Source organism: Phyllostomus discolor, chromosome 8, assembly GCF_004126475.2.
Source record: "Phyllostomus discolor isolate MPI-MPIP mPhyDis1 chromosome 8, mPhyDis1.pri.v3, whole genome shotgun sequence".
Lineage (NCBI taxonomy): Eukaryota > Metazoa > Chordata > Mammalia > Chiroptera > Phyllostomidae > Phyllostomus > Phyllostomus discolor.
This window is the reverse complement of record NC_040910.2, coordinates 107,840,692-107,863,163: the sequence shown is the minus strand read 5'-3', so window position 1 is coordinate 107,863,163 and position 22,472 is coordinate 107,840,692. Positions and strand designations below refer to the sequence as shown.

General features: G+C 44.0%; 1 protein-coding gene and 1 long non-coding RNA gene across 12 annotated transcripts in view; one reads left to right on the top strand and one right to left on the bottom strand.

The window, feature by feature from the left end:
• Nucleotides 1-11,447: 11,447 nt before the first annotated feature.
• On the bottom strand, nucleotides 11,448-12,054 carry LOC118502227. Its single transcript, XR_004904934.1, has 2 exons — nucleotides 11,994-12,054; nucleotides 11,448-11,696 (listed from the first exon to the last, which is right to left on the bottom strand). It is a non-coding gene; the product is annotated as an uncharacterized LOC118502227 (long non-coding RNA).
• An 85-nt stretch (nucleotides 12,055-12,139) lies between these two features.
• Nucleotides 12,140-22,472, top strand: part of GPATCH8 (G-patch domain containing 8) — a 75,820-nt gene continuing 65,487 nt past the window's right edge. For 5 of the 11 annotated variants that reach the window (XM_036034008.1, XM_036034007.1, XM_036034006.1 and 2 more), the window contains exon 1: nucleotides 12,152-12,399. Coding sequence is in view for 2 of the 11 variants with exons in the window: in XM_036034004.1 (XP_035889897.1) it covers nucleotides 12,355-12,399 (45 nt within the window). In the remaining 9 variants the exon portion in view is untranslated. Of the gene's footprint in view, nucleotides 12,400-22,472 lie in introns of all 11 variants that reach the window. The other 6 variants (XM_036034011.1, XM_036034009.1, XM_036034013.1 and 3 more) reach the window with 4 other exon arrangements.

Genomic DNA, 22,472 nt, shown 5'->3' with positions numbered 1-22,472 from the left:
GCCTAGATAAGGGTGTGATTGAATAACTGGGCATTATAGCCTAGCCAAGTTGACACTTAAAACTGACCTTCACACTTAACATAGCCACTTGTGTCACCAAGCCAGCAACTCACTCCGGAGCTGGGAGTGATATTCCATCCGCTTTGCCATATTCTCTAAAGTTAGAAGCAAGTTGTGGGTTGGGTTCTGCCCACAATACCGCAAAGTGAACTCCAGGAGATGGGAGCATCTTAAAAGTCTGCTCACCAAAGAGGCTAAGACTCAGAGCGGTTAGGTAGAGCTCAGGGCCATGCAGCGGTAAAGCTGGTGGTATGCCCATGGCTCTGCAAGAAACCCTCCCACTCTGCTTCTTGCTGGCTCCTCGTCCACGTGCTAGTTCACGTATATGCCAGGGTTCCCATCTTTCTGTCATACTCTTTCCCCAAAGAACTCAGCCTTGTGTAGTTTCAACTGTCACCTGCAGGCTGAGGGTACCAAATCTGGTCCTCCTGGCTTCAGACTATCTGGTTCTTATTTTGTTTCCTCTTCGGGGGAGGGGGGCAGCACCTCTCAAACAGTTGGGGAAAAGACCCCGGTCTGGTGTCAGCCTTGGCTCAGTCCCCAGCTCTCAGGATCTTGGCAAGTGTGTGGACATCTGCCTCTCCATCTCCTGGACTCCTCCCTTCTCACGTCCTCACACCCCGTCTCCTCCATTTGCTCTCATGTCCGCCCACCACTCCTCAGGGTGTGGCAGTGACATCTCCAGGGCGGCTGTCTGCTACTTTCATGTCCCTGTCCATCCATTTTGCACAGCAGCTGGAATGGGCATGCTGTCTACTCCTGAAAACTTTTCAGTGACTTTCTTTTTTTTTAAGATTTTATTTATTTATTTTTAGAGAGGGAAGGGAGGGAGAGAGAGAGAGAGAGAGAGGGAGAGATACATCAATGTGCGGTTGCTGGGGGCCATGGCCTGCAACCCAGGCGTGTGCCCTGACTGGGAATCGAACCTGCGACACTTTGGTTCGCAGCCCGAGCTCAATCCACTGAGCTATGCCAGCCATGGCTTCAGTGACTTTCCATTGCTCTTGGCACCCACAGCGAGCTCCTTAGTCTGACCCATAGATGACTTTCCCTTCATTTACCATTTATGTTGTACATGTTAATTCTTTTGTCAGTCTCACTGGACATTGTTATCATTGTTTCTATAGTCAATACTTGTTTAGATTTATGTACATATCTTTATTCCTCACTTCTTTTTAAAATTATTTTTATTGATAAATTTGCCATTTTAAGTGTACAATTCAATAGTTTTTAGTATATTCACATGGTTGTACAACAATCACCACTATTTAATTCCCTAACATTTTTATCACCCCCAAAAGAAATCCTTTACTCATTAGCGGTCACTCACATGTCTTTCTCCCCCTCGTCTCTGGCAACCGCCAACCTACTTTTTGTCTCTATGGATTTGCCTGTTCTGCATTTTGCATAAATGGAATCACATGGTATGTGGCCTTTCGTGTCTGGCTTCTTTAATTTAACACAATGTTGTTGAGGTTCATCCACGTCATAGCATGTATCAGTTCCTCATCCCTACTTATGGCTGAATAATATCATGCTGTAAGGAGGGACCACATTTTGTTTGTCCATCCATCTGCTGTTGGACACTTGGGTTACTTCTGCCTTTTGGCCACTGTAAATGATGCTGCTGTGCGCACTTGTGTGGTCCTCATCCCTTCCCACATCTCAGGCCTTCCGTCCGGGACCACTCTCTTTCTCTCTGAATTTGCATCCTTTAGAATGTCTTCACTGAGGCACTGCGGATGGCCAGCTTTCTTAGTTTTTACTTGTTTGAAAATTCACTCTTGAACTCTGCATCAGAAGTTTGTTTTTCCCAGCATGTTCAAGATACCATTCTTCCACTGTCTCCTGGTCTCTATTATTGCTGTTGAGAAGGTTGTTGTTAAGATTTTCTGTCTACGTTTGGCATTAGGAATGTTCATTGTGATGTATCTCCCTGTGGGTTCTATTTTATTTATGCTGCTTGGGATTCTTTGGGCTTCTAGAACCTGTGGATTGAAGCCTCATCTGTACTGGAAAATTCTCAGCCATTATTTTTCAAATCCCCCTGTTGTCACATTTTCCTGCCGTTTCCTTTAGAATCCTGACTAAACTATGTTAGACCTTTTCAATGTCTCTCACTCTCTTTTCCTCCTTCCCCCCCCTCTTTTCTGCATTCTAGGCCATTGCTTCTGCTCTATCTTCCAATGCCTTTCTGGGATCCACTGCCCTTAGGCTTTGCCCTGGAAACTCATAACTCTCTTGCCAAAACTCTGTGACATTGTTAAAGAGATATGAAAAAGTCTTTTATGCAGCATTTGTGGTTGTTTTGGGTGGGAAAGTTAGCCTGAACAACTTAGCCCATCATTCTGGGAAATGGCAGTCCTAACACATTGTATGCGGGAAACGTATTTATACGTTTTACGTTGACTGGTAGTAGAGCGTGCGATAAAAACTACCCGCAAACAATGTGCTAACATCCTCCTCATTCCCTCTGCTCGGTGTGTATTCTCCCTTCCCTGCTCCCCAGATCGGGGACATTCTCCAGGGACTTCCTCCAGTTCCATCTTTTCCCCTAGCCCTTCCTCTTCCTGCCCTTTTTGGGCTTTCCTGCCCCAGAACTAGAAGTGACCGTCTCTCATTCAGTGGCAGCCACTGGAGACTTCTCTTGCATTGTTAACTCGCCAGTAACTTAAGGATTGATTCATTGTCTCCTACACGAGATTGATCAGCTCAGGGGAGGTAAGGATAGCCCCAAACGGTGGTTCCAACTCCTGGCAAATCAGAGGGTTTAGTGAGGATGGGGGAGGTTTGGGTTCAGTAGGTTTGAAGCACTTTCTGGTGTCTGACCAGGCATTTGGGGGTGCAGGTTAAGATCCTTTCCTCCGCCCTGGCTGGCATAGCTCAGTGGATTGAGCACGGGCTGGGAACCAAAGTGTCCCAGGTTCGATTCCCAGCCAGGGTACATTCCTGGGTTGCAGGCCAAGGCCCCCAGCAACTGCACATTGATGTTTCTCTCTCTCTCTCTATCTCTATCTCCCTCCCTTCCCTCTAAAAAATAAATAAATAAAAATAAAATCTTTAAAAAAAATTTACATGTTAAAAAAAAAGATCCTTTCCCCCAACATTGCTGCATTACACCCCTATCGTGCCCAACGGACCTCCTTCCCATAGCTGCAGGCTGCTGGCAAAGTGAGCTTCCCGCCTGGAAACCCCGTTTGTGAGCTATGCTTGGGGCAGGTGAGGAGTCCCGAAGGCCACTGCATTGCCTTCGCGCGACGGTAGGTGGCAGCACACGCATTCTCATTGCAGCCGCGAGAGCCGTGCATACCCTGCTGGGTTCAGCCGGGACCCAGCAGGGCACAGAGGAACGTGGTTGCCTCCAGCTGGACCTCCTTTCAGTCCCCGATGCCCAAAATAGAGTACAGTAAACAGCCTCTTCTCCCGGTCCCCTCTTCCTCTTGGCCTCGCTCTAGGCAATCCCCACCAAAGTCCAGTTTCCCGCACAGTGTCGTTTCTTTGCCCTTTTTGTACCACCTGCTGAAATGCTCTCCGCCCCGCCCCGCCCCACCCCACCCCTGCTTTTTAAAAATACTTAAAAAAAGAAACAACCCTTCACCAGAGAATGTGTTTATTGATTTTAGAGTGAGAAGAAGGGAGAGAGGGAAGGGGGAGAGAAGGAGAAGCATTGCTTGGTTGCCCCCTTATGTGTGCCCTGACCTAGGATCATACCCACAACCTTTTGGTGTCTGGGAGGACGCTCCAAGCACGGGAGCCACCTGGCCAGAGCCAAAAACCCCACGCTTTCTCAATCCACTCTCCTAACCACTCTCGGCTCTAAATACTTTCTGTTGTTTTTGTTTTTTGAATTGGTTACAATGACTTTCAACTTCATATATGGTACCACGTGCCAAGAGAAGTAGGCCAAAGAAGAGAGTGAGCATTAAAACAAGTGTAAGCCCTGGCTGGCGTAGCTCAGTGGATTGAGCGCGGGCTGGGAACCAAAGTGTCCCAGGTTCGATTCCCAGCCAGGGTACATTCCTGGGTTGCAGGCCATAACCCCCAGCAACCGCACATTGATGTCTCTCTCTCTCTGTCTCTCTCTCCCCCCCCCTTCCTTCCCTCCCTAAAAATAAATAAATAAAATCTTTTAAAAAAATTTTTTAAAAAAGGAGAGTTATCTTAAAAAAAAAAAAACAACAAGTGTAGAGTTCTGAGTACAGAGTCCTGTGCGACATGCCTGGGCCCCTGCCTGGCACCGTCTGCCCCAGTTTCTAGCGCCCTGCTCTCAGCTCAAATGTCACCTCTTCCAGAGGTGTCACCTGATGGTGGCTGAGTTTAAAGCAGCCTCACCAGTTCCTCTTTACCCCTTCACTCTCAATCACATCACCTTTCCAGCACCTGGCTGCATCTGGAATAATGTCGTTTGTTTGCTTGGGTGTTGTTTCTTGTCCCCCAAGCCCCTCGGGGAGGGACCTGTCCAGTCTGTCATACTCTCCAGCGCCTAGAGCAGGGCTGCTTCAAACCAGGCACATGATGAATATTTGATGAGCAAAGGAAAGGATATGCTGAAGAATGCACTCCAGGAAGTTGGTCTAGCATAGTGGACACCAGCCACAGGGGAGTCCTATGGCCGGCAAGGTTTTTTCCTTTTTTTTAAGATTTTATTTATTTATTTTTAGAGAGGGAAGGGAGAGAGAGAGAGAGAGAGAGAGAGAAACATCAATATGCAGTTGCTGAAGGCCGTGGCCTGCAACCCAGGCATGTGCCCTGACTGGGAATCAAACCTGCGATGCTTTGGTTTGCAGCCCGTGCTCAATTCAGTGAGCTGCGCCAGACAGGGTTTTTTTTTTCTTTTTTCCTCGTTAGCAAATAGGCACCAGCCTGGAGCAAGTCTGCCTCAGGCCGGCCTATAGTGTGCGGGTTCTTGACTGTGTGTAGGAAAGATTTCACAACGCACGTCCAGGTGATTTCGAGAGTATGTTTATTAAAGCTGGGGACAGTGAACCAAAGGAAAGGTTTGGGGTGGAAGAAGTAATTAATGGGAGGGAGCCTAGGCAGGGCTGCTTTGGCTCCCTAGAAAAGTTGGAGGAACGGAGCGAGCTAAGGCAGGGCTGCTGGTAGCGCCCCTGGCAGTCAGAGAAAAAGGTGGCCCTGGCCACAGCGTCCTGGGGCCAGCCCGGGCGGAGCTGCTGCTGCCCACTCCTTCCCTGGCTGCAGGTCTCCCTGAGGCCATCAGAGTTTAGGAGGAAATGAAGAGTTCACACGTGAGAAGGGGCCACGGGTGTGCTCCAGGGTGAGCCTGGGCTGTGTCTTTGTTCTGAGGGCTTTTTATCTTCATTTCCGTGAGCGAGAATCTTCAGGGAGGGTTTTAGCAGAATATTCATTAGCTTCCCGTATTTTTAATATGCTGCTGCATCAAAATGAGCACGGAGGGGGTTTGGGAAATCTTCTTTGGTCCGCTGTGATGTTTTACTTTTATCTTGAGTTTGGATTTTCATGGGTTTTTTGTTATTGGGTCCCCTGACTTCATCTGTCCTTGGGTTTAGCTGGCACAAAGGACATGAATTGGGTCTCTGTCCTGTGTTTCCCGGACCAGGGAGATTTAAGCTACGTGTGCCTCCGTGACGGAGGAGAGGCATGAACCACACACTCTCCAGCGTCCTTGATGAGGGAAGATAAGTCCCTGTGACTCACCAGCGGGCTGCAAGTTACTCAAACTGTCTGGCCTTGTTTAATTTCTTGCCTCAGTTTCCCCATTCCACTTGCCCAGGAGTGTTCCCAGCTTCTCCCAGCTGCCTCACCCTGAATTGCACTTGAACGACCTCGGGCATTCTGACTGTGCAGGGCTCCTCTCCTGCCCTCTCCTTCATTCTGTCCCCATGCACACACTGAAGTTCCTGTCTTTCTGCTGGGTGAGCAGGGGTGGCCGGACCAAGTTTGAATCTCATTGGCTCTGTGACCACGAGCAATTTCTTTGACCTCTCTGAGCCTTTCTGCTTCATCTGTCCCGGGAGGATAATTATTCTACCAGCTGTTTGGATTATTTCCAAATTAAATGAAAGGACGCCCACACACTGTATGTAGATGCTACACGTTTAGTAAATGCCACTGTCGCTAGTTTCACAGCGGCAGCGAGGGGAGGGGACGCACACAGGGCTGGGGTTTCAGCTCTTCAAGCCATGTGACTTTGGCCCAGTGACTCCGCCTGCCTGAGACTCCCTGCTGTCTTCCACAACACGGCTGTGATAACAGTGACAGGCATTTCGCAGTATTGTTGGGATTACCAGAGAAAGTTCGAGATGAACACACCAGGTGTTCTTACCTTTCTCTGATGGAGCATGGGGAGGGGACCACGGGGGGAGCCCGAGGACAGCCCCCTCAAGAAGCACATGGCTACCAGGGGCCGGCTGTCCTTTGCATCGTATGTACCCCAGACTCCCCAGGAGACAGAGCTAGGTCCACCAGGCCCCCAAACAGTCACAGCTCTTGGTTTCACTACCCAAACTGCCTCTCTCTATGAGGAGAAAGGAGCAAAAGTCTGATTTCACAGATAAGCAAATTACCTCCCCGCCCCTGACAACAGTTCAAAAGATAAAAATAAAAAGGCCACCCGCTGTGCCTTCCAAGAGGTGCAGGTTCCAGCCGACGGGGGTCAGAACCCGTTCCCTCCAAATATGGCAGTGCGACATATGGCATCTTTCAAGCTGAAGGCGTTTAAAAAATGGCCTGTGCAGGAAGGACTGTCCGACCTTCCCCTGCAGCAGGTCATAAAACCTTCCAGTGAGAGGTGCCTTCCCGACGCCAGGCGGGACGGGGCGTCCTTACCGCTGAAGACTGAGGAACACGGAAAGGAACACGGAGTGAACAGGACTCGCTCCCTTTCCCCAGTTTACTACACTCAGCTCGTGTTCCTGGCCTCGTCGTAGCTTTCCGCAGCTCCCATCTCCTACCCGGGCTTAACCGTTTCTTCAGATCTTTCCCTAGGAACTCTCCCACATCACTGAAAACTGCTATTAAGGAAATTTGCATGCCTTTCTCTTGTTAATCTGTCTTTGTTACAGGGGCCCCAGTTGAGACTTTATAATAGTAGAGGAAAAACAATTTTTTAAACTGATTTTGATTTTTTAAAAAGATTTTATTTATTTATTTTTAGAGAAGGAAGGGAGGGAGATGAGAGAGAGAGAGAGAGAGAGAGAGAGAGAGAGAGAAACATCAGTGTGCGGTTGCTGGGGGCCGTGGCCTGCAACCCAGGCATGTACCCTGACTGGGAATTGAACCTGCGACACTTTGGTCCTCAGCCCGCGCTCAATCCACTGAGCTATGCCAGCCAGGGCTAGAGGAAAAATATTTTTCATCTCTTGCACAGCCGTCTGTCCGCGCTCACTGACCCGACTCTTGAGCAGGCTGGAGAGTCAGAGTCGGTCCACTCCTTCCATTTGGCTGCCAAGAGTCTGACTTTGGGTGAGGGTGACGGGCGGGGGCATCTGGAAGAAAAATGGCAATTCTATATTCTTTGCCTAATTCTTCCCACTGCCAATTCTTGTTACTTGGAGCCAGCCACTTTCAATGTTTTTTAGCTCACTTTTCCTTATTTTTATCATACTTATTTCCAGCTATTTCTTATTTCTAAATCATATTGAATATGTGCATACTAATATTTGATTTTTTGAAAATTTTATTTATTTTTATATTGTTGTTCAAGTACAGTTGTCTCCATATACCCCCAATATTTGATTTAAAAAAAAATGTAGACTGCCCTGGATGGTATGGCTCAGTGCCCTGGCTGGTGGGGTTCAGTGAATTGAGTGCCAGCCTGCGAATGGAAGGGTCACAGGTTCAATTCCCAGTCAGGGCACATGCCTGGGTTTCGGGCTGGGTCCCCAGTTGGGGGCGCAAGAGGCAACAGATCAATGTATCTCTCGCAGTGATGTTTCTCTCCCTCTTTCCTTCCCTTCCCCTCTCTCTAAAATTAAATAAATAAAAAAAATTTTTTTAATGTAGACATTATCTATTGAATTCCTATTATGAAAGAAGATTTAGATCTCTCAAATCATTCTCCCTCTCCCACATCCACACAGTATCCTTTTATAAAATATTTCTATTAGATCAATATTTGGTCTTTACATCATTGTGCTCATAAATATTATTCACAGTTAAACTATGTTGCCCAGTAGGCTCAGTACGATTGCAGTTTTCATACAGCTTTCCTTCACGAAGTGAATGATCTTTTGTTTCTCATTTGCTTAGTTTTCTATATTCGTATCACTGACGCCCCCTCCCCACACACGCACATTTTATGACTCTCTTTCAGACCCACTAGATACTCCATCAGAGTTCTTTCTGGCTTGCCCACAGCCTTCCTAGGGGCTCTGTCCTCCCGTGTCCTTCTGTTCTCGTCTGGGCCGGATCACGTGAGGCCTGCCGCACAGCCGTCACCCTGCAGCGTCTCTGCCAGCCACCCTGGGAGGTCTCTGTGTCGCTCTGTCGGGTTGTGTCTCTGCCTCCTCCTGGATCTCCAGTCTCCCTTTCACTTGTCGCTCTCCTTTGTTTTGCTGTAGAACACCCTCTATGGCTTCCAGAGAAAGAGTTCGTGGGGAATTTTTTTTTTTTTGAGTGCTTGCAGGTCAAAAATATCATTTGTCTCTGTCACAGTGGGTGAATGGTTGACTGGATATAGATTTCTAGCTTGGAAACCATCCCTTCTTAAGATTTGCAGGGCGTTTCTCCTCGTCCTCCTCCCCTCTGGTGTTTTGGAGAAGTCTGACATCGCTCCAGTTCCCCGGTTCTTTATTCGTGACCTATTTTTCCTCTTCAGAAACCTTCAGGACCTTCCCTTCGACTCACGTGTCCTGGAGTTCCGCCCTGCTGTACCTGGCAGTAGGTTATTTTTAATTCATTGTGCTGGGCCCTCTCAATTAGGAAACTCAGGCCCCTAGTACTAGAAAATGTTTCACATTGTTTCTTTAGCACACTCTTCCTTCCATTTCCCCCATCCTTTCTGGAAATCCTACTGCTCACATGTCAGATTAATAATCACATTTTCTCATCTATTAGTTCCCATTTTCCCCACTCATCCATTCAACAAATTCTTCTTTAGTGCCTACCAAGTGCCATTCCTTATTCTAGGTGCTGGGGCTATAGAAGAGAACAAAATGGAGAAAAGAAATCTCTGTTATCATGGAGTTCTTATTACATTTTAGAAAGTAATAAATGCTACAAAAATGAAATTAAGGAAAGAAGCTAGGGCATTCAGAATGCAGGTCTCTGTCATTTTAAGTAGGGTCATCAGGGAAGATCTTACTTAGACACCGGCATTTGAATAAAGACTAGAAGATGAAGGGGCAACAAAGTGGATGTCTGGGAATGAATGACAGGCAGAAAGAACAGTGCACACACAAGCCACTAAGTGGGGCCGGCTGATGCAGGAACAAGCCCATAAGATGCAGGTAAAGTAAGGAGGTGGGTGTGCCCAGGGAAGTGGGAAGCAGGCACCAGAGAGGAAAATGAGGCCTGAGAAAGAAAATAAAATAAAATGAGATCTGAAAGGTGAGATCATGGTAGGTGGACGGTACCCCATGAATGACAGGGGAGGCCCCTGGAGGCTTGGAGCAGGGGACTGGTGCAACCCGATGGGCCTTTTCACGCGGTCCCCACAGCTCCTTTCTGGAGCGGAGGGGGTCACGGCGGAAGCAGAACACTTAGTGGCTATTGCAATAATTAAGGCGAAAGTGAAGGTGGCTTGGCCCACATTTTTACTGTTTTCTGGTCGATTTCCACCACTTTATTTTCTAACTTTTCTACTGAATTTTTTCATTTCTGCTTGAGAAATTTTAACTTCCAAACGTTACTTCTTAATATCTGAATATTCTTTTTTTTTTTTTTTTGCCATGCCATGCTCCGTGATGTGGTTCCTTGTTTCCTGGTGTGGCCTTATAGCTTCATGAACACTGATTATAATTTTTGGATGGTTTCTTTCGCTGCTTCCATTATCTCTGGTTCCTCTGAGTTCCTTTTTGTTTGTTTTCTTTTGGGGTGAGGGGTGTCTTTATCTTTCTTGTTACAGGTTTCCTCCCCGTGTCTGGTAATCTTTGGCAGCCACTCCTACACAACCAACAGCTGAGTGGGAGCTCTGTGGGGATGGGGCTTCCTGAATGGGGGACCCTTCTGTGGGCCATTTGAGCAGGAACATGACCCCTATGTAGGGGAGACCCCACCCTAATTTGCTCTAATTTTTAGGCCTGTTTTCCCCCACAAAGCCATTTCCTGGAGAGGGATCCTGGGGTCTCTTGCTGGAGAAGCCCCACTCTTTGGCCACAGTGTTGGTTGTTACCAAATCTTCATTTTCAGCGCGGTATCTCCTTCCTTAGCTGTGCCAGATGTGTGAGTCCCATGACTTAGCCCTCCCAAAGGAGAACTAAGTTGGCTGGGGGAGGGGTTTAGAGTCTTCCTGCTCTCTAAATTGCCTTGTAACCACCCCTCCTGTTTTCAGTCCATTTACACACTCACCTTCAGTGGTACCTGATCATCCCAATTCCTGAGCCTTTCTGGTACACCTCAGCATTGTTCAACTTGTTTCCTGGCTTCCCCACCCCACAACTTCACTTTCTCCATCCTACTAAAGCCATTTCCACTTCTCTATGCTCTCCAGCTCCCAAAACGTTGACACATTGACATCTCTCGTCTGCTATTGTCGCTTCTTGAGGTCTCTTTGTCTATGTGAATTTATGCCCTTCTTTTTTTTTGGGGGGGGGATGTTTTTTGTTTTTTAAAGATTTTATTTATTTTTAGACAGAGGTGAAGGGTGGGAGAAAGAGAGGGAGAAAAACATCAATGTGTGGTTGTTGCCTCTTGCGGCCCCCCCACTGGGGACCTGGCCAGCAACCCAGGCATATACCTCGATTGGAAATCGAACCAGTGACCCTGGCGATTCACAGGTTGGTTCACAGGCTGGTTCACAGGCAGGTGCTCAATCCACTGAGCCACACAGCCAGGGCTTATTCTTTTACTGTCATTTCAGTGAGGCTGGTAGAGGGAGAATGGGCAATTGTGTCATGGGTAGCCACATCATTCAATCTGCCACGTTTACCCTCAAGCCTCTTTACAATGTATAAATTCTGTGTTGTGCCTCTCCTTAGGTAGGGAGCTCTTTCTGCCACTTAGAACTGTATTCTGCTTGGACTTGGCTTGGGTGAGGCAGAGGGTAACAAAATAGAACATACACACCCTTCCTCCAAAAAATTACAGTGCATTTGACTCTCTCAGAATAAGTGAGAGCCATTTTTCCATTGTGTGATTTCTGTCAGCTACTCTTTTCCAAAGCAGGGAAGTCCTGCTACCCCTCCTGTGTTTTATGTATTTTGGCTAAAGGAACAAGAGGGCTGGGTGGGGTCCTCAGGAAGGCCATGAAGTGGAAAACTTTTGACTCATAACCCATACAAAATTAGTGCTAGGCACAGGCAGTAGAGATTACCAAGTTCTAGTTGCTTATTTTATAAAAAGGAAACTGAAGCCCAGACAACTTTGATTCATTTGGATGAACTTTGGTCTTTAGAGAAGTAACTTCTCTCGAAATACCGCTTGAGAATGCCCGGTTTTTAGCGGTCATTGGGTCTTTGGTTTTAATGCTTCCTCTGCTCCAAAGCATGGGCCGTTTGCTGTTCCTCGGGTTAAAAAAGGTCGTTTTAGAGGTCCCTCTCGTCACTGCACCTAGTTTCACTTTCTGTAGCAGAGTCGTGTAATTATTTTTTTTATTTATCTGATACTCATTGGACTGTAAGCTCTATGAAAGAAGTTATTTTTCCTGTCTCGTTCACCGTTTTAATCAAGGAGAACCGAGGTTCCACTCCAAAGTCCGCGCTTGCAGCCACTACATTATGGTGCTAATTTGACGAAGAAAGCAGAGCAGGGGCTTCTGCGAACCCAGGGAAGAAAGAGGATCATAAAACATATACCCAGGGACGCGATCAGATGGAAAACATCCGGACCCGTGCAGGCGGCATCCACCGCGACTTTCCTCTCCGGAAGCGCTTGCCGCGCGCCGGCGCGAGTGCGCACGCGCGGGAGCCGGGGTCGCCCAGGGCGGTGCGCGGCGCCGGCGGGGCGAGGGGAAGGTTCCGCCTCTGGGGCCGCAAGGCGCGTGCGCCTCCGGGGCTCCGGTCGGGACGCGCCTTCTCGCTTCTTCCCTCCCCCGCCTGCGCGCTGGGTGGGCGTGGGAGGAGGCGGGGAAGAGGGGAGGGGAGCGAGGAAGCGGGTGTCGCGGGAGGGAAGGAGCGAACCGGGGAGCGTCGTTCCGAGAGGAGTGAAGGCGGCAAAATGGCGGACCGCTTCTCCCGCTTCAACGAGGACCGAGACTTTCAGGTAAACACGGGCGGCGCCGGAGGTCCGGGGGAGGCGCTGGCCGCGCCGCAGCCTCCGCCCGCTCTGTCCCGGCCGTCTTGCGGTCCAGATTCTGCTCTGGCTTACGCACCGGCTCGCTCCTCCCTGCCTCCGATTCCTCCAGGGGCCTCCCGGCTGGGGACGAGGCCGCATCCCTCCCTACCCCGTATTCTCTTACTCTTCGACTCAGGCCGCCGGTTTGCGGCGTCGGCCTACTTGCGCTTCGGGTTTCGGAGCCCCGGGCTGGCCGCTGGTGGGGGCTGTGCTCCCCTGGGTCTGCCCGGCCGGTGGAGGCGCAGGGCTGGCTCCCCGGGGAAAAGAGGGTTGGGTCGGGAAGGGTTGGGGCGAGTGTCGCTAGCCCGTGGCCTCGGAACCCCCGAGTTTTGCTTGCAAGACTCTTCTGGGGGGCGGGGGGCGGTGCGGTCCACCCTCTTACTTCGCTCTGATAAATTTCTTTCATTGTCTGTTTTTCCAATTCTTCACCCGGAAAAGAATGCTTTACTTATTAGATGCCTTCTTGGTTAGGCAAACATTGAAATTTCTTGGTGCCTCAATGTTTTGTCGTTAGTTATTAGGCCGTTAACTGGGCTTGAAAAATAGTAAGTTACTATCCTCGATGCGAGCTTCGCCCAAATATTATCTCGAAAGAAGATTTGTAAGAAACAGTGATTATGGACTTTTCCAAGCCTGTGATAACTAGTGGCAACGCTTGATTTTTCTCTTAGTTGCAAATTAAAAAATGCCTTTGTAATTGCAAGCGTTATCGAGGGGAAAAAAAGGCAAATTAGAATTTCTTGTCTTTAGGCTGTTTAATTCCCGTTGAGCGTTGTTATCGCAGAAATCTCGGCAGTTAATAGGGATTTAGTGGAGATTGGCTATTTCTAGGATAAAATACATTCTCAGAGTCTCAAAGAAACCACCGCATTACTACCGCATATCCTGGCAACAGCAATTTGGGTCAGGGGATGATCCTCAGAACTCTAGTTTCTGTCCTGCTGCAGATCTTCCTCAAAGTGATACGGGAATATTCTAGATATGTTTCGGAAGGCCGTTTGAAGGGTTTGAATTGCCTGAGATGACCGGGTTGGTAAGTAGACAGGTTAAACCGACACCGAACAGTCTAGTGCATAGGACACTTACGAGAAGTTTTGCAGCGGTAGGAGATCCCGGGGGCCGTGGAAAAGCCTTGTGATCATGCGCCTGCTGTGCAGCGAGCTGCAGCACAGGACGGGATCTCAAGGTGTTTAAGGATATAATGCAGGTCCAGGGAAGTTTGAAGCAGTTCGTGTTTGCGGTTTGCTCCCTGAGAAAAATTGTTCTTCAGCGAGCACCATAAAACACGAGTAGGCTGCAAGATGTATGGGGTCTATTGGTAATTTTTAAAGAGACATGTGGATAACTAAAATCCGCAACTGCTTTCAGAGGAGAGACTTTCAAGGTGACCTAGTAAAATTGAAAATAGATAACGTGAACAATTAAGTTTTGAGGGAAAATGGTTGTCTACTACAGAATTTCAGCAGGCTTGAACGGACAAAAGCAGGACTTAGGGTCTTGAAAGAAGATTTTGAAAACTGGGTAGCAGAGTATGAGTGCTGCCTGTCACCTGAAGAAATTGAGAAAGCCTCCACCTTTTCAAGTGAGATGCCTTTCTTTCCTGATGCTGCTGTTCAGTTTATGTAAAACCTGTTTTCAGTTGTTTGGTAGTCCCTTGAAGATTTTATTTATATATATATATGTATATTGAAGTTTATTTTCTCCTTTTATGTTGGAATAGCCAATTACTACTGTATGGAATCAGCCAGGAAAATGGCTTTTTGATTTTTTGTGGTTTTTTTTTAAAGGTGTCCTAGTATTATGGATGGGTAAGTAGGGTACTGGGAATGAAACATTTTAGACAATTATAAGATGTTAAAACTTTTATAAGTTATTGTGCTAACATTTCTAAAAAGGCATTCAGAAAAATAAAGTAGTATTTTTCTACTACTAAAGGGCAAAGTATAGGTTGATTTTCATTAATGCTGTCCTTTGTCTTAAGTTGTTGGAGAGGAAATGTAATAGGATGCCTCTGCAGGTAGTATGTCAAACGTTTTTCAAGGTCAGGTTATGCAAAATGAAATGTGGCCTCCTTTTAGGCTTTTAAGTGATAAACAAGGTGAAGTCACTCAGTCCACTTGAAAACAAATCCAGAGTAGGTTTCCAAAACACAGTACATAGATCCTGTTGCTTTAAAGAGATCTTATAGTATTGGAAATTTTTCCATGCATCTTCTCTGGTAAGTTCTAGGTGGCTATCGTTTTCTTTGCCAATTTACCGTCAAGTACAAATTTTGGAGACAACATCAAGTTGTTTCCTGATCTTAGTGTGGAGTCAGAGGTGGGTTCACTGTTAGATTTTGTGAATACCCTGAAGTTTCAAAGGTGTTCTGTAGAGTATAGTGAGGAGCCTAACTGTGGTATGCCACTTGAAGCACTGACGAATATAAAGAGTAATCATGATCAGGGATATACATTTAAGCTTCTTTAAAAATTAAATTTATCAGGTTGACATTGGTTAATAAACATTCGTTTTAAAAGTTTTTTGGTAACTTTATTATAATAATGAACAGGTACTGTTCTACAGACTTTATGTGTATTGTCTCCATCTCCACAATAACTCCGTGAGATGGGTACTGTTAGATTTTCTAGTGAGGGAGCTGAAGCACAGAGGTGAACAACTTGACCAAGTACCCGAAGTTGGTAAATGACAGACCCTGGATTCAGACTTGGGCTTATCTCTTGAACCTGTGCTCAGGACCATTATCTCTACTGGCAGTTAAATATTTTATATAACCTATTGAGTCATCAACTATGGAGGAAAAATGTATAGGTCACAAAGAATAAATAAGCTTTTAGAGTGGTGGTACAGTGAGTTTTTACTCTGTTCTGTGTTGCTCAGATCTGTTTCTTGTTGGTTTCCCAAGGGCTTCTAGGGAGGCTCTGACAATGACACTGTTACAGAGAGTATATTGTTAACTGTTGTTTTAGTTTAGACATTCTTTTGTGTAGCCTTTTTAAGTGGTATTTTATCTCTGGAAATCTTTGTGATCTAGGCTCGTGGTATGTTTGTTTTTTTAAATACTTTGAGAGTTTCAACTGCTCCTTTAAGAATCTGTCCTCAGTTTCTGAATGAGACATGACTTTGGCTTACATTTACCAGATTAAGTCATATTTGTTCACAGATTGAAATGTTACACAAAGTAATGGAAAATATATACTAGAATTTAAGATCTAGACATATTCAACACTTTGAGTAATAGATTCACTAAAGAAAGTTTTATTTGTGCAGTGCCGTACAACTGTAAGGTATTAAATATACAGCTCAGCATTTAGTGACTGCGCAGCCATTGATGGTGATGCAGCTGAATACTGGCGAGGAAATGTCCTTCAGTTCGTGTACCTACAGCAGACCGGTGATATGAGGGAGCCTCTCATTCTGTCTTGTTCCAGATGCATTCTGCATTAGATTACTGTTGAAAAGGAGCTATGATGATAATTACTGATAAAGTAATGAGAGAGACATATTATCAATAAAGGTCATAATAAAAATATAAAAATTACCCAAGAATTTTCCGTAATTTATGTAAGTAATCATACTGGTAAATAGCAATAAGCAAGTCATGTACTACTTTTATGTAAGGTGTTTGTAGGATTCTTCCTTGTGTTTCATGTATGATACTAGGATGTGACCCTCAGATAAATCTTATTTGAGACCATTAAATGAGGATGTTTACAATTTAAAAGTACTTAGGTCACAGAAGCATGTTACTGTGTTTTATGTATGGTACTGTGTAATACTGAGTTGGCATTCTAATGCGAGCATGCTAGAGATGACACGTGGGCAGGTGTTCTGGTCTCTTTTTTCTGGATCTCTCTCCCATTGTCTGGAAGAGAGAGATGCTACTAGCAATGAAAATCAGTGTCAGCGTTGGTTGAGATCATGGAATTTATGCAAAATCATTACTATTCTCTTTCACATTCATACTATGGTAGGCGGAAAGTATTGGATCCAAGGCTGTACAGATTTCAAAATACTGAAGATGAGTTATCATTATTAATAAGTTGAAAATTATTGGTTACTATAATCTCAGGGGATCAAGAGTGACCAAATAAGGTTAGCATAAGGTAAGGCTCCCTGGGGGTGATTTGAAGGGTAAGGTTATATATTTAAGGTACAAGGTACTTAAAAACATGGGACGTATCAAGGAACAACATCACAGAGAAGGATATAAAGAAGTTATATCGAAGGGAGAATGGGAATGACAGTGACTGTGCTCATAGGGCTTCACTTGATGGTGTGCTTATTGGTTTTCAAAGCAGGCTTGGGAGATTAGGAAGAAACAGACCCAAACAAACATAGAGACTATTAGGCTGATTGCTATAGGGCTGTTCTAGTGCTATCGACATTATAGGAAAAGAGATGTCCTGTTGTAGTCTTTCCTTGTAATTTATGCATGTACTGCAGAGAGATTCTTTGATCACATTTTCTTGGTCTTTATGATAAGCTACATAACTAAAATTTGTGACTTACATTAAAAAAGCATGAAACAAATTTAAAAAATAAATAAAAAACAACGCATATGTAATTAGCTATCCTGATTGTGCAGCTTCATAGCTGAGGCACGTTTCCATGTAATTTCTGTCCATTTGGGTACATGATACAATGAATAAAAGGACAGTTTTCTTGATGTGGTCAAAACTACCATTTTCTGAAAAGGAAAGCAGAAGCAGAAGTTCATGAGATCTTGAATTATGGATTTGAAATCCATGTAGAGGTTTCCTCTTTGTTCTTGTGATTTAATAAGTTTCTAATATTTTATTAATGAAAATGGATTCCAGCTTGAGGTAGACATCCAGTTCTTGAATTCTATTAAAATTCTTTCCCTGAAACAACTTGGCACTGTTGCTTGTTTGTATGTCTGGCATTAATCCTCTTTTCATGTTAGCATTGCCATTTAGTATTAAGTGAAAGCTGACTCATGGTAATTACCAAAGGAATTACAAATGACCACCACAAACACTGAAAGAAGTCATTGATTTGATATTGCAGTGAATACCAGAAGATGTTGTAATGATTTTCCAGTTATGAGAAGTGAATTGTCCCTTTAACTGTGGAAGCCTAATCAAGTGTGCTTAATGCATATTGTATGAGTCAATGCAAAAAATTAAAATATGCTCAGTCCGAAAGACAAAGTAGTGTCTTGTCATGCTTACGCTAAATGATTTCTTTGGGATTTAACAAATACATTTAGTATTTTTTACATAATTTAGGATTGTATTGAAGAAAAATAGCCAAAGTTGCTTTGGTATTGAACATAGGTTAATAGCACATAATGTTTAATATGTGATATAGGTAGTAAGAAATGAAAATCGGGGCCAAAATGTAAGTTTCCTATTTGCCTTAATTCTTATTTTTACAGACAATGTTGAAGTCAGATAAATCTTTCATGGTGAGTCACTAAAGCAACCAGAAACACTCTTTGTAATAGTACATTTGGTCTCATCTCACAAGGTATCAATTATTTATTGTCATCCTTGCCACCCTGTGGCTGGCAATTATGTTGATTTCAGAGAGGAATTTCAATTTAATTCTGTATTTTATAGAATAAAAATGAAAAACAGCTCTACAGGTTTAAAGTTGAAATATAGAGCCCTGGCCAGCATGGCTCAGTTGGTGGTAACATCAGTCCCTGGTCAGGGCACATGCTGGGCGTGAATTGGAGGCAGCCAATGGATGTCTGTCTCTGTGTCTCTCCCCCACCCCCTCCCTTCCCTCTCTAGAAGCAATGAAAAAATGTCCTTGGGTGAAGTTAAGAAAAATAATAAAGTTGAAATAGAAAAAAGTCATTGACCATGTTTTGTGGCTGACATTTTAAGTAATTGTTAGAAAAGTCAGTACTTGGGTCTCATGTAACATTCTTTACCCTTTTGGTAGGCAGTATTGCCCAAAAAACAAGAAATGAATTCATACCCTAGGGTTCAACTACAGAAGAAGCTAAGGCTGATGCTTGTGGATTATATGCTGTGGGATCAGTAATTTCCCTGTTGCTATGCGTAATATGAAGTATCTTAAACGATAAATCAAAAGTGGTTGAAAATTTAATTGGTTTAATAATATTTTAGGGTATCATCTGCACAGGAAATAACAAAGGATATATTTACTTTGAGATTATTTTCTGGAGATAAACTAATTTTTTAAAAGATCGTTAAATAAAACTATTTGAATTGTAGTTGTACTAATAAGTATGTGTATGTCTGTGGGAAAAGTTGGTTAAGAAGTGTTTTTCAAAGAGCTTTGTTCTAGATGGAGAGGTAACAAAAAATACCAATATTTAGTTTATCACTCATAAGGCCAGCATGATTATCAGATGACTAGTATAGTCAATAAATGCAAAACTCTAAGGAAAGGGGGGAACCCTTAAAGTGAGTTAATTGGGCATGCCTTATGAAGAAATAAGCATTTAATCTGATTTTGAGAGATGATGGGAGTGCATCCTTGAAATGGACAAGAATGAGAGGCATTCGGTTGGAGAAAATAGCCAGGGCAAGAGTATAGAAGGGGAACAAGCAAAAAAAATTTTTTAGGACAATGAATAATTGTTGGTAATAGGGGAAAAGGTGAAAGCTAGAGCTACAAAAGTAAGTTTTATTTTAATGCTTTAAACAGGAGTGCACTAGCTATTTAAGGTGTTTAAACGGGGATGGGCTTCAAAGCAGTTTTCCTTCAGGGAACATTAATTCAGGTACAGTTGTGTTAGATGTGCTGTACATACAGTTGAAGCTGTGATAGCCAGTCTCCGTTAAGCAGAGTGGGGACAAGGGGGCGATGTATACAATGGAGTGATTATGTGATTTTAAGCTTGGCTGGAAGATAAGTGAGGACCTTTGGGGTTGAGGGATAGATAGCCTGTGGAGTGAAAAGTTGGATCAGTGGATTGTAGGTTCCAGTGGGTTTTAAGAATCGAGGTATTCGAGGAAAGAAACTGGAAGGATAGAAGGTTGTGGCTGGAGAGCACAGTGTTTAAAATAGAGATTATGGAAGGCTTGAGAATGTTGGCAATGGTCATGAGAGTGGAATGGCTAAGGGAGAAGGGACAAGATCATTAAAGAAAAGGATGTTAAGGAGCTGAGGCACCAGGATGCTGTAAAATCATCTAACCTGGATATTAATGGTAATATTGTAGTTTTGTGCTGTTATGGTTTAATAAGTGCTCTTATGTATGTTCTTGTCTAATTCTTCCACTAATTCAGTGAGGTAAGTAGAATAGGTAGTAACTCTTATTTTATAGATGAGGGAGCTGAGTCCCAATACATTATTTTACCTAGTATAGAGCTGGGTTTTGAACTTTAATCTTATGATTTCTTTTGTAGTGTTCTTTCTGCCCTGGTATATACACTGGCTTCTTTTCCAGGAGATAAGTGCTGGTATTGTCTACGGAATGTAAAGCATTGTTTCTCTTTAATGCCTGGCAGTATTTTTCACCAATTAACTAACTGATAGGACATAGTTAATATGCTTATCATTAAATATTATCTATTTTTTCCCAGGAACATCCCAGTTTAATTGATTGTTTATGGCTTCTTGTCAGCCTTTCTGCTCTATATAGGTCTTCCAAACAATTCCATTCCATTTCCCAAACGTGTGTTGTGTGCCCATTTGTTAGCATTGCATCATAAAGGATAAGAAAAAAGAACAAAATCAGTCTGTTTTGCTCATTCATTCTAGTAAAAAAAGTAGCCAGGAGAGGAGTATGGTACTTCCTGGAGACTGTCAAATTAGGGTACTATAAATTTATCCTTGACTAATATCAACATCAAAAGTTGACTGCTGTGATATCTAGTGGTGATATTGTCAGCTTCTTTTTGTTGAGTATGTTTGGCATGCCAGGCCCCATGTCAAGGCATTTGGAGATATTTAATGGAAATAATCTTCCAAACCAGATGGTGGTATCCCTCATTTTATAGATGAGAAAATAGGTTTGGAGAAATTGAGGCCACACAGTTAGTAAACTCAGATTTGAACTTTGATCCCTCCTAAAATGTGACTCTTCCCGTGGTCCCTGATGGTCCCAAGGTCCAAACCCACTAGCTTGGCTAATGGGAAGACTCTTATGCATCTGATACCCTTGTAACAGGCATATATCTCTTTTCCCCTCGCCCTGCCATCCTGCAGTTTCTGCTCTCTGGGTCAGTCAGTCTCTTTAATTCTTGTTTTCACATAGGTTCTTACCTGTCTGGAATTTCTCCTACTTATTTTTCAAGACTCAGTTTGATGTTCTTGCTGACACCTTCCCTAAGCAGAGTTAGTTGCTTCATTTTCTGTGTTGCCACAGCACTTTGGCCGTATTTCAGTAATAGCACTTGTACTAGCTAACAACACGGAGTGCTTACTCCGTTAGGAGCTGCGTTGTGCACTGTTATGTCATGTAACCCCCCAGTAAGGTAGGTTCCATTTTACAAATGAAAAACTTAATCCTGTTCACATAGCTCGTTGAAAAGATGGCTTTTAGGTAGTTTGGGCCAGTTTCAGCCTTTAACCACTGTGCTGTTTTACCTATTCTACTATGTATGCTTTCTTATCATTTATCTCACCTCACTGGACTTAGAACTCTTTGAATGAGTTCTTGAGGTTGCTTGAAGTTGCTGAGATATTTTAATTAATGGTTAAGTCAAGACAAGTACGTAGGCTTTGGAGAGGCGGAGAGGAATGCCCACACTGGAGGCTCAGCTTCCTGCTGTGCTGTGGGTTATCTAGTTTGAGCTATTTCTGTGATACCCTGTGAAGCCAGTGGAGGAATATTTCAAGTGCGGAGGTTGTGTTATAGTTATAATCTCACTTTATCGTATATTGTGTATACTTACAGCAGTCATCTTTTAGTTGTGGGTTTCCTTTTGTGTGATACAGGGTTACATACATACACTTGTTTCGATGTGGGCTTGGGCAGAAGCTTTGCTAAACGTCTGCATAGAGCTCTGTGATACCAGCCGGTAGTGTAAGAAACAAAAGGCATTGCTCTGGGTTCCAGAGGAATTCTTAACTACTGTCTCCCTATCGTTTTTGAATGCCTCAAGAATTGTTTGCTGTGCTTCCATATATTCCTGAAAAACAGGTTCATTTTTCCTGTGGGGTTTTTAAAAGTTACTAATTTTTCAATGTAATGCTTTTTTGAAAACCAACTGTTTCTTCTAGTCTAATTATCCAGAAAATTTGATGTGTCAAACAGGTGTATGTGTATTTTTAGACAAGTGTGTGCTATGCTCATACTCATGACCCAGTGTGTTTTCAAGTTCTTAAGTTATTTGCTGAGATTGCTAGCCAGGTATTTTTCCTACTAATTTACATATAATAATTAAATTTAATAACTAAATTTATTCTTCTGGGTTATTGACGGACCTCAACAGTGCTTTAAAATAATCATTTGTCCTGGCTGGTGCGGCCCAATGGTTTGAATGCCAGACTGTGAACTGAAAGGTTGTTGGTTCAGTTCCCAGTCAGGGCACATGCCTGGGTTGTGGGCCAGGTTCCTGGTTGGGGGCATGGAAGAGGCAATTGACTGGTATTTCTGTCCCTCACTTTCTCCTTCCCTTTTCTCTCTAAAAAAATAAATAAAATATTTAAAATAATAATGCATTACTTTGTACCTCTTGAAACCTCACAGCCTATGCAGTAATACTGTAGTGTAATCATCTAGATTTTATAGCAGGGGAACAGGGCTAGGCCTAGTGCGAGGTTTGGTTACTTGCCCAAGGTTATATAGCTGACAGATGGTAATGGTGATGTATTTCTGTGGCTTCAGAGGTCTTTGGTTTTTATAATAATATACTGGAAGTTGTTAATAAGACTATATGATTATGAAAACAATAGTGAAAAAATGGGGTTTTTGAGGAATTGACCACAGTGGTGTTCCTGTTCACTTTCTAAATTGACATAAATTTTAACTATCCAAATAAAATGACACCAGTAATTTCCCAGAATGTCCATCTCTTCTTGGGGAGGTTTTTTCCTCCAGAGGCATTTTT